Genomic DNA, 10,373 nt, shown 5'->3' with positions numbered 1-10,373 from the left:
TAAATGGTATTATATTTCATTGAATTAAACTTTTTTTTTACTTCCGTACTTCACTCGGTGTCGCTTGGATCGACTTATTTTAATGGATTTAAGAATTCACTGACTGCAATGGTTCGAAGAGAAAATTGAAAATATATAACAGCTTCTTAAGAAATTATATCTTCCATTTTGTTTGCAATTTATGGAAAAAGATAAAAACTGTTTCTGGAATAAGCTGACATTCGTTGGGATTAATTATATAGTTTTGTGAAATTGGAATGAACGAATTTGAATCTTTCTACAACCAATATTAGACAGACACTGTGTTGTGCAAAAAAGATTTTAAATGTGTATCCTAATGACTGTAAGTGCGGGTAACCGTCTTTGAAGAATTTCAAATAGAGTTTTTAAATGTTAGAGTCAAATGTTTTTACTTTTCTCATGGAAGTTTATAAAATAATTAAAAGCTAAAAGTTGTTTATTTACTGAAGTTATCTATTGCTAATTGCTTATGGATATGAACTAAACAAAAGATATAAAATAAATGGAATCTGCACATAGAACGTAGTACAGTCAACGCTGGTTATTCACGTTACAGAAGTAAGATGCGTCCATACGACTTGTTTGAGGTAAGTGTTTTTTTGCTATTTAGTTATGTAGTTTGAAACATATTCAATTTTGGTTTTTGCTTCGTGGAGATTCAGAATCAGTCATCGAATCGGTCATATTGTATGATTTTGAATGTTGTATCTATCCATCCATTTTTTAATATGGCGGCACCATCGTATCCCACATTTTCTAATGGCGGTATGCTCTCCTAAATAATAGAATCAACGAAAAAAATATATTTCACTCCATTTTAAAGCTTAATAATACTTATGCAATGACTTCAAACAAAGTGGACTGGGGTAAACATGCCGACGAACAAGAAAGTTTAGCTTCAAAGGTAATATTCTTATTGTTAGTGAGTGCTACCGGCATAACCGTATTAACTATAACCTTTTTACAGATCACTACGGTATTAACTCCCCCTAAATAATTTCTAAATTTGTTGAATATTGCACCGTAAATTACAAATTTCTGTTCGTTTACTGTACTTTATGTTTTTGTATAGTTATTTTATTATTTAATTTATATGCAGTGTTTTGATTCAAACTACATATGTCAATTGTTTTTTTACTTATTTTAGGTCACAAATCTAGACATAGGTACTCCAGTTAATGATGCTGTTAGTGATTCCAAGAGCGATGAAGAACAAATTTCACCTGCAGAGAAGTCCCTTCTGCAAAAAATTATTCGCAAAGGATTGGTGGAAACCACAAAAGATTTGGAAATCCAGAGAAGAGATCCTACATCACCTTTATACAGTATAAAAACATTTGAAGCACTTCATCTGTCAGTATCACCTAATTGTAAACACAATACAAGTTTATCCAGAAAAATTTTGTGAACTAAGTATTAATTATTTAACTTATAGAAAGCCAGAACTGTTAAAAGGAGTCTATGCTATGGGCTTTAATACACCATCGAAAATTCAGGAGACAGCTTTGCCTACACTACTTGCTGACCCGTAAGTTTACAAATTTTGTCAATACATATTGAATAGATATATAAAAATTTTTTGAATGTTATTAGGCCACAGAACATGATTGCACAGTCTCAGTCTGGTACTGGAAAGACAGCAGCATTTGTACTTGCTATGCTGAGTAGAGTGGATACAAGTAAAGATTATCCTCAAGTACTGTGCTTATCACCGACATACGAATTAGCTATTCAAACTGGAGAAGTGGCAGCAAAAATGTCTCAGTTTTGTCCTGAAATAAAATTGAAGTATGCCGTCAGAGGGGAAGAAAGTAATGCTTAAAAATTTCAAATACATGTAATACATTAGCATTAAACCATTCAAATTTATAGTTATGAAGGATTATTAATAAATTTCAGTACCGCGTGGAACGAAGATTACAGATCACATTATAATAGGGACTCCAGGAAAAGTTTTGGATTGGGGTATAAAGTTTCGATTCTTTGATTTGAAAAAAATTTCTGTCTTTGTTCTGGATGAAGCTGATGTCATGATCGCCACTCAGGGTCATCAAGATCAATGTATCCGTATTCACAAGTAAGTTCTCGAAATTATTAAAAGACTATTACTTACGAAATTCATATTTAAAACCTAAAAATTTAAGGGCAAATTATCATATTTCTATTGTACTCTAGATTACTTCCACGTACATGTCAAATGATGTTCTTCTCTGCCACGTACGAAACTGCAGTGATGGAATTCGCAGAAATAATAGTTAGTAATCCTTTAATAATACGTTTGCTGAAGGAAGAGGAAAGCTTGGATAATATTAAACAGTACTATGTCAAATGTAAGAATATGGATGAGAAGTATAACGCTATTACAAATATTTATGGCGTTATCACTATTGGGCAAGCAATAATTTTCTGTCACGTAAGTTTATGACACATGCTTAACCATAGTGAAATATAAAACTTATCTTAAAAGTCTATAACGTGATTAAATTCAAATGTTATTAGACAAGAAAAACTGCTAGTTGGTTAGCGGAAAAGATGACAAAAGATGGACATGCAGTGGCTGTATTATCAGGCGACTTGACTGTTGAACAAAGAATCGCAGTTTTGGATCGATTCCGTGCTGGTCTTGAAAAGGTTCTGATCACAACAAATGTATTAGCAAGAGGTAATTGTGACATTACTTATATTCTATTAAAAATAATCCCACTTAAAATATCACGGTTATCATCTTATATTTTAGGAATCGACGTGGAGCAAGTTACTATTGTTGTGAATTTTGACTTACCAATGGATCAGAATCGTCAGGCTGATTGTGAGACTTACTTACATAGAATAGGGAGGACAGGAAGATTTGGCAAATCAGGAATTGCCATAAATCTTATAGACTCATCTCATGCAATGCAACTGTGCAAAGACATTGAACAACATTTCGGAAAGAAGATTCAATACTTGGATGCAGAGGATGCGGATGAAATAGAAAAGATTGGAGCTTAATACTTTAAGAAGAAACAAAGACATTTTTTATATTTAATAAGGTGTTCTGTATATTCTTCACAATTAAAAAGGTCCACTATAGAATTATACTTTCTGATTTGTATATTAGTTTCTGACATGGAAAACGACAAATTCGTAAGACTGCAAACAATATAGAACTTATGAAAGTCAGAATTATTCTGTATGCTGGACATAGTGATAATTATGAACACCCAAGAGTTCTAATTTTTTTCAATTATATTTAACATCTTTATTGCCTGAATGTTTCTGTTGTGTTTAACATACCACATGTAGCTAAGCTTAACGTTTAATTTTGTAACAAATAGAAAGTATCATTTTAACATCGGACTAAAACGTTTAGAAGATAACCAATAGAATTACTTAATAATACAATACATATTTCTCAACGCTAAGTTACCGTATACTGTGTTAAAGAGTTATTTCTCGTATATACTTTGCAATAAAATACTTTCTAAGTTGCATATAATATCAGTATTGAAATTAGGATGATTTATATACGGATCCAATTATGTCGTAGTCCTCATTCTCTTATTGCATATATATACATACATATATTATTTGTCATCATCCTATTCAATTCTATTCTTAAAATTTTTAGTCTCTTTTAGAAATCGACAGCAGCGACATTTTTACGAATGGCGAGAGCCGAGAGCCATGCCATGAGAGCAAGTTGATTGTCATTATTTTTTCACGAAAATGATTTTAGGCAATGTAGCTTTTTCTGTTTTTGCACTGTTTTTGGCAATTTCCATTGATCACACGTCTTCGCAATGTGTCAAACAGAGTAGTTGCACTTGCGTCTTCCCAAACGGCGAGGGATATAATATATCAAGTCTTAGTACCGAGTGCGTATTATCAACTCTCTAACCTGTTTATCTCACGCGACCTTTCAAATTTTCACCCACATCTCAATAGATCATTCATTCTATATATGCTATGATTTTGCGTCGCATCTACGACTACTGATAAATATTTATTTATACATATTGACGTGTTTCGTATGTTGTTAAAATGACATCATGTATAGAATATCTAATGCTTATATTAATTTAAATAATCTTTAACTTTTAGCACATTGAAATCAATTCCAGTGTCAAATTATACTTTTGCCTTTCAACCATGTCGTAACATAGTAATGAACATCGTTTCAACGAACTCAGAATGCAATAAAAGTCCTGGAGTATCGGTAAGAACAAAGACAATGTGTATCGTGGAATATAAGCAATAGTATTTTATTTTCTACAGTTATGTGCATACTCAAAGATACAAAATCAGACCTATAATTTTGGTACTGTTGAAGAAACTACTTTTGAGGAAGTACAAGGAATAGAGACGTACACTGCATTGGTTCTGAAGCATGAATCGAACATTACTTATATTCGATTAATTTGTTGTGAAACTTGTGAAAATCCAAGACTTGTCATGAATCACGACCCAAAGTTTGGACAGAAGAACGTATGTGAGATCATACCAAACTTATTTTATAACAATGGAAATTTTCTAATAAATGTTTTTTTTTAGCACTTAACGTTAATGTCAGTACACACATGTAAAATTAAAATGGTATCTACAGGCCTTTCCACTGGCTCCTTTTTAGTAATTTTGTTGTTCATATTTAGTGGAATATATTTAATTGGGGGAGCTTTGACAATGAAATTTCTAAGAGGAGCGACTGGATTGGAAATGTTACCAAATTATGCCTTTTGGTCAGATTTTCCATCACTTGTTAGAGTAAGTATATGAAATTATACATTAAGAATCATATTCAATACGAATGTACACAATCGTTTTATCTATTTACAGGATGGTATTGCGTTCACGTTCAGCGGATGCAAAGCAGACAGTTACGATCGTATATAACGCAGTATTTTTTGTCAAGACAATTATTCTGCTAGTGGACAAATTTATAATTCTGTGTTTTCACATAATAAGTGATATCGTATTGTTGAGTTCGTTCTTTTTTACCATCTTTTCCATATTCGTAATTGAAATTTATCCACTGGAATGTAGCATTACATTAAACGCTATAAAACTGTCATTCATGTCAATTTAAAGTTTATACAAATGAAATTGGTGTTAATATTAATGATTTTGGTATTGAGTCAGTCCGTATATGAAAAAGTGATACCAGAATAAATAGTCAATGAAGTCAAAAATATGTAAAAAGGTAAAGTGATGATGTAATACGATAACCCACTTATTAATCTTTATGATACATATTATTTGTCGTTATTTGAAGTCTTGCTTTTATTTCAGTTGATTAATGTATTCAGTACTTTAGTTTCGTGAACGATTTAAATCTTTTCCCTGCGTCATTTAACGCAATTAGCATAACATGATTGCTTTACAAATTGTTTTTTTTTTTTCCATTAAAGTTCTATTAAGCAATAACTTTTAAAGGCTGATGTATATTTCTTTTTTCTTCTTAAGATCTGTTCTGAACACATTTTCATAGTCATTGTTACCAAATTACTTGGTGTCCTAGTATCAAATTTTCTTCTTCAGTATACATTACACGTACAATAATAATTAAGGATACAAGTTTTACCCTTCAGCCTTGAAAGTTTGTAAAGGTCTTTCTATGGTTACGATGCAACCTATTTTTTTATAACCAATCTAGGCACCTTAGTTTCTAAATAATTAGTTATTACTTTTGTATATTACAATAAATATTCTATAATAAAAAAGAAAAACTGAGTATTTTTCAGTTACACAACACGATATAGATAATTCTTTAGATTTTATATACCGAATTTTATTATCAACAATGAGTACTACAAAATATATACATTCGTATAAACTTGTTTTATCTAAGTATAACTGATAGTACGCTAGTACAGAAATTGGACGTTCACAACTTTTATACAAAAGTCTCAAGCACGTAATAAATGTTGATTTCTGCATTAAGATCCTAAGCAGTAAAAATATTCTTGTTTTCCAGGAAACTTATTGTGACCTGATAAATAAATAATGGCGTGCGAATGATGAGAGTTAATATCGATGAAAGACATTAGACTGTCTTTCTTCTACTTTTTTCTGGTCAGAAACTTGCAATACTGAATTTCTTAATAAACATATTTCATTCAGGTTGTTTCATATACAGGTGGAAATCCATTCTCCTCCATTCATTCTTCTAAGTTAAAAATTTTCAATGCCATTAATCTCAATGGCGGCTTCTTGATTTGTCTGAACTACAAACCAGTTACTATTAGCATTTAGACTGTGGATGTTCACTCCCTTGGAAGATAGGGTAGTGACAATATTGGTCAAATCTTGGGCTGTATTTCCATGGTAAAGAGTAACATTGTCACGTAGTGCAACGCCATTAGCGAAATCTGCATTGTCAATGGAAAGCAAAAGAAGTTCATTGTCACGAACGGAACCTAAAAACAGACAAACGATCATGATTGTAAACCTGTTATCGTATCATATAAAATATATTTTTTAAGAATTTATATGCGCATTCTAAATTCATGTATGTAAAAATTCTTTACCTTTTACTTGATGTTGTCCCACCCTAATAATCACAGCTTTACAATCCCCATCTTCGTGTCTAATCTTATGATGAACGCCATTTTCGTTAGCAAGAATTCCGGCATTCACCAAGTTCAAACCGTTTTTCGTTTGCCCAGTGAGTACGCCAACCAATACTGCAGTGGGGATAAACTTTTTGGAAACAAGTTCCTTGCCAACAGTCACAATTTCTACGGCGGCACCTTTGTTTTTCTTCAGGAACTTGCCAGCAAGTTGACCTAATTTCTTTGAGAGTTCAACCCACGGTGCATTTTCCTCCGAAAGTGCAGCAGATAACATAGGACTGTTTACGAGACCTGTCACGGTATATTTAGTTGATATTCCGGACAAAGCCAAAAATTGTTCAGCTATCTCCACCGCAACACGTTGTTGTGCTTCAGCCGTACTAGCTCCTGTTGATAATAACAGAGATTTATCATTTATATTCCTTCAATTGAATCTTAAATATGGTACCAGATACCTTATGCTGTATACATATGAATGATCGCTTACCAAGATGTGGAGTGGGAATGACCTTGGGATGTTTAATTAATTCCCATTGAATAGGATCCTTTGGCGGCTCCTGAACGAAGACGTCTAGAGCAGCACCACCGCAATGTCCAGACTTTATTGACTCCAAGAGAGCATTCTCGTCCACAATACCACCCCGAGCAACATTGATCACGCGTACACCTTTTTTGCATTTAGCCAGAACGCTAGCGTTAATTAAATCTAAAAAAGAACGAACATAATAAGCAATCGTATTTTTCTGTGCAAATATTACAGCTATAAGCACAACCATATCATTTTAACACCAATTAAAAAATGCGTACTTATAGTCTCGGGTATTAAGGGTGTATGTACGGTAATGTAATCCGCCAACGGCCAAATTTCATCCAAACTCAACAAATCAACTCCAACTTCCTTAGCAGATTCTACAGATGTCATAGGATCAAATGCAATGATCTTCATTCCATATGATTGCATTCTATGGGCCACTTCTCTTCCGATTCGTCCAAATCCCAGTACAGCAAGAGTCTTGCCAAAAAGTTCATTTCCTGAATAGAGTTTACGATCCCAGCGACCTTCTTTCAAGGATTGGGCAGCTTGAGCGACGTTTCTTGCTAAAGAGGTGATGAGGGCACAGGTCATCTCACAGGCACTGATACTATTACCACCGGGAGTGCTATGGACATTGATGAAGGACACGAATTAATCCTCTATCAATTAATGAATGATATCCAATTCGAATGACGCTTACTTGAGGACGTAGATCCCTTTACGAACTGTGGCATCTAAGTCGATATTGTCGACCCCAGTTCCGGCGCGTCCGACAATTCGAAGATTTGGTGCTGCGTCGAGTAAATCCGCAGTAACCTTAGTCTCCGATCTTACTATGAGGCCATCGTGTTTCTACAATAAAAGAAAAATAAAGTTGATATTGAGTTTTGAGATGATACGAACGTGTAGGTATATGTATATGGTCATTTACTGCGTGTACTCTAATGCATTTAAGCGAGAAAACTCGGTTATATTTTTCAGCCACAGTATGCTCCTGCTACTAATGCACTATTGAAATTTCCAAGGTCATCATATTTATTCATCACGTTCTTGCTGAATATTTCGTCTTTCGAATATCTAAAACGATTTTATTGAAAGCGAACGAGTTACACGTGCCGTACTGAGGAATGCATGAATTTGATTTACAATTCAATAGTCAGTTGAAAATAGTAGAGAATTCAACTGAGGGGTGGCGGAAGGAGGATCGTGAACTCTCGGAAATCTCTCTTGAATGTCGTGAAACTTGTTTTAATGTGATAAACACCATTATAACAGTCTCTTTATAGTTTCCCCGACGTGCGTACGTTGTTCTGTATCGATATTGTGAGATTGCATTGCATTTTATAGAATGCCGTTAATCGAAACGATGTTACCCTGCAATTTAACGTCAGTTGAGTATTGCCAATAAAAGGGAATTTTTCGAAAATCATTAAAAATTGCGAGCGTTTAAAATAGCTCTACTTTGCATCCTTAACGACCCTCAGAAGCTATCGCCACAGTTACAGTGGTTGAGTAGACGTTTCTAGCACCATTCGCTGTAGAGCAATTGCGCATGCGCATCAGCGAATAAAGTGCAGTTTTATAATCTATCGCCAAAGAGAGAGGTAATCGGGATTCTGCACTACAGTGAAAAAGGAGAAAGAGTGCAACGACCCACATAACCAGGTTCTGCTAATCAGTCAACTGCTTATAACCAGATTTATGTATTGCTAGACTAGTCTGAAGTGAGATACGAGTACGATAAGAAGACAGAGAGATATAGAGAAAGAAAAACCAGAAATAAAAGTTAAAACGGTGAATACAACGCGTGACATTTTTGTATGGAACTGTCCTGCACGTAACGCAATCATTAAACTAGTAGCAAATGTTAATTCTATCAACTGCTACCTAACCTACTTCATAAAGGAACGCTGTAATTTGTATCGCCATTTTATACTCTCTCCTTGTACACGTGTCTGGCTTGTGTTTTCATTCTATTCTTTTTTTTTATAAAACCGGCTTTCATGGATACCTGTATTTCCTGCAGAAGTTCCTCCTTGCTCATTTTTACTTTCTGCGTAACTGATATTCCATGACTGACCAATAAAGCGGCGCAAGACTCGTCGACGGCGTCGCTGATGAGAACACTCCTCAGGGGGATAGGCATTTTTTCGTCCTAATTGATATTTCTTTGATATGAAACTGAAAAAAAGGATCTCCTTGTGATAACTTATATATATATATATATGTATATTGGATAAAAGGATAACGTGTGTGGATATTGTTAAAAGCATTGTTACAGGTCCGTCATGAATGCAATTTATTAACGTTATATGAAGTTTTCAGCTATGATGGACGACAATGGCGTGTGCATGAGAACATTGTTTAACGGAAAAGTCAATGGCTTCTATACAAAGCCATATTTCGTGTTAGGCTAGGTTCAAGGCTAAAATGCATAGGACGATACGAAGTGAAACCAGTTTTTAACCTTGCAGTTATTTCTTTAAGTAAATCATTTTGGTCCAATAACAACGTATAACCACCGTACGGAATAACTACGAATATATATTACGGATTATCGTCGGCTCCTAAGCAGACGTTAGCCTCGAAATTGTTTTGTCAACGTATATTTACATAAACTGAGTGTCGTGCATAGCCGTGAAAACTTGGGTTTATCTCGAATGAAAATGAAAATATTATTTGTACAAAAGGCGTCTCGACGGAGGCTAATAATATTAAATAATGTAAACGAAGTTGAAAATGTCATCTACATATTCACATAGCCTACAAAATATTTTCAAACTGAGAAACGAACACATTATTGAAATTGTTAATACAAGTACGCTATTTTGATATGATCAATGGATATCGTTGTTAAATGAATAAATGTGTTAATTACCTTCGTTATCTTCTAGATAAATTCTTTAAACCACTTGCTACCAGACTCCAAATATAACCTTATCACCACGCGAGCACCGTATATGACTCTGAACTGTCTGTATCTACGGCGTCTGCTTATTTATACCAGACGCCCCACTACGCGAGACAAGTTCACATTGCTTATAATAAAGACTCGTTTTTTGTATTCTTGATTGTTTGCTGCGATATATTAATTTTCGGATGCGTATTAGAAGCGTCTTTCTGTCGCAACGTATATTGTTTACCAAATTTATGCATTGCAGGAGTCCTTATGATAGTTACAAATTAACTATTCTATTAGTATATCTATATATATCATTCTCACACACTATTCGACATATAATTAAAAATGATATTACTGAAAATAT

General features: G+C 33.9%; 3 protein-coding genes across 4 annotated transcripts; 2 read left to right on the top strand and 1 right to left on the bottom strand.

Annotated features, from left to right (window-relative positions):
* The first annotated feature begins 455 nt into the window (after positions 1 to 455).
* Positions 456 to 3,499, top strand: LOC107270586 (DEAD-box helicase Dbp80). 2 transcript variants are annotated; one of them, XM_015745720.2, is made up of 8 exons: positions 456 to 608; positions 1,169 to 1,374; positions 1,457 to 1,549; positions 1,615 to 1,832; positions 1,921 to 2,098; positions 2,197 to 2,434; positions 2,521 to 2,683; positions 2,759 to 3,499. In XM_015745720.2, exons 1-8 carry the CDS (start codon positions 585 to 587, stop codon positions 3,010 to 3,012), a joined length of 1,374 nt encoding a protein of 457 aa, XP_015601206.1. In that variant the 5' UTR covers positions 456 to 584; the 3' UTR covers positions 3,013 to 3,499. The 2 variants fall into 2 exon arrangements, with proteins under 2 accessions (XP_015601206.1, XP_015601205.1); XM_015745719.2 differs by lacking the exon at positions 456 to 608 and adding an exon at positions 740 to 925.
* Positions 3,500 to 3,631: 132 nt separating this feature from the next.
* LOC107270590 (cation-dependent mannose-6-phosphate receptor) lies at positions 3,632 to 5,424 on the top strand. The gene is made up of 5 exons (XM_015745732.2): positions 3,632 to 3,878; positions 4,105 to 4,219; positions 4,279 to 4,488; positions 4,555 to 4,764; positions 4,837 to 5,424. Exons 1-5 carry the CDS (start codon positions 3,730 to 3,732, stop codon positions 4,891 to 4,893), a joined length of 741 nt encoding a protein of 246 aa, XP_015601218.1. The 5' UTR covers positions 3,632 to 3,729; the 3' UTR covers positions 4,894 to 5,424.
* A 348-nt stretch (positions 5,425 to 5,772) lies between these two features.
* LOC107270585 (hydroxypyruvate reductase) lies at positions 5,773 to 10,125 on the bottom strand. Its single transcript, XM_015745718.2, has 7 exons — positions 9,986 to 10,125; positions 9,119 to 9,288; positions 7,808 to 7,959; positions 7,380 to 7,732; positions 7,060 to 7,278; positions 6,528 to 6,959; positions 5,773 to 6,416 (listed from the first exon to the last, which is right to left on the bottom strand). The coding sequence occupies exons 2-7, from the start codon at positions 9,251 to 9,253 to the stop codon at positions 6,172 to 6,174; spliced, it is 1,536 nt and encodes a 511-aa protein (XP_015601204.1). The 5' UTR covers positions 9,254 to 9,288; positions 9,986 to 10,125; the 3' UTR covers positions 5,773 to 6,171.
* Between the last annotated feature and the right edge of the window lie 248 nt (positions 10,126 to 10,373).

This window comes from Cephus cinctus, unplaced genomic scaffold, assembly GCF_000341935.2.
Source record: "Cephus cinctus unplaced genomic scaffold, Ccin1 Ccin1_scaffold0805, whole genome shotgun sequence".
Classification (NCBI taxonomy): Eukaryota; Metazoa; Arthropoda; class Insecta; order Hymenoptera; family Cephidae; genus Cephus; species Cephus cinctus.
This window is presented reverse-complemented; position numbering and strand designations above follow the sequence as displayed.

Excerpts from the sequence above, each read along its gene's own strand:
- LOC107270590 (XM_015745732.2), top strand. The coding sequence starts at position 3,730 with ATGATTTTAGGCAATGTAGCTTTTTCTGTTTTTGCACTGTTTTTGGCA. Across the intron at positions 4,489-4,554 it reads CAAAGTTTGGACAGAAGAAC|CACTTAACGTTAATGTCAGT; the intron begins GTATGTGAGATC and ends GTTTTTTTTTAG. Across the intron at positions 4,765-4,836 it reads ATTTTCCATCACTTGTTAGA|GATGGTATTGCGTTCACGTT; the intron begins GTAAGTATATGA and ends ATCTATTTACAG.
- LOC107270586 (XM_015745719.2), top strand. The coding sequence starts at position 863 with ATGACTTCAAACAAAGTGGACTGGGGTAAACATGCCGACGAACAAGAA. Across the intron at positions 2,099-2,196 it reads CAATGTATCCGTATTCACAA|ATTACTTCCACGTACATGTC; the intron begins GTAAGTTCTCGA and ends ATTGTACTCTAG. Across the intron at positions 2,435-2,520 it reads AAGCAATAATTTTCTGTCAC|ACAAGAAAAACTGCTAGTTG; the intron begins GTAAGTTTATGA and ends AAATGTTATTAG.
- LOC107270585 (XM_015745718.2), bottom strand. The coding sequence starts at position 9,253 with ATGCCTATCCCCCTGAGGAGTGTTCTCATCAGCGACGCCGTCGACGAG. Across the intron at positions 7,733-7,807 it reads AAAGGGATCTACGTCCTCAA|CACTCCCGGTGGTAATAGTA; the intron begins GTAAGCGTCATT and ends CAATGTCCATAG. Across the intron at positions 6,417-6,527 it reads GGGACAACATCAAGTAAAAG|GTTCCGTTCGTGACAATGAA; the intron begins GTAAAGAATTTT and ends GTCTGTTTTTAG.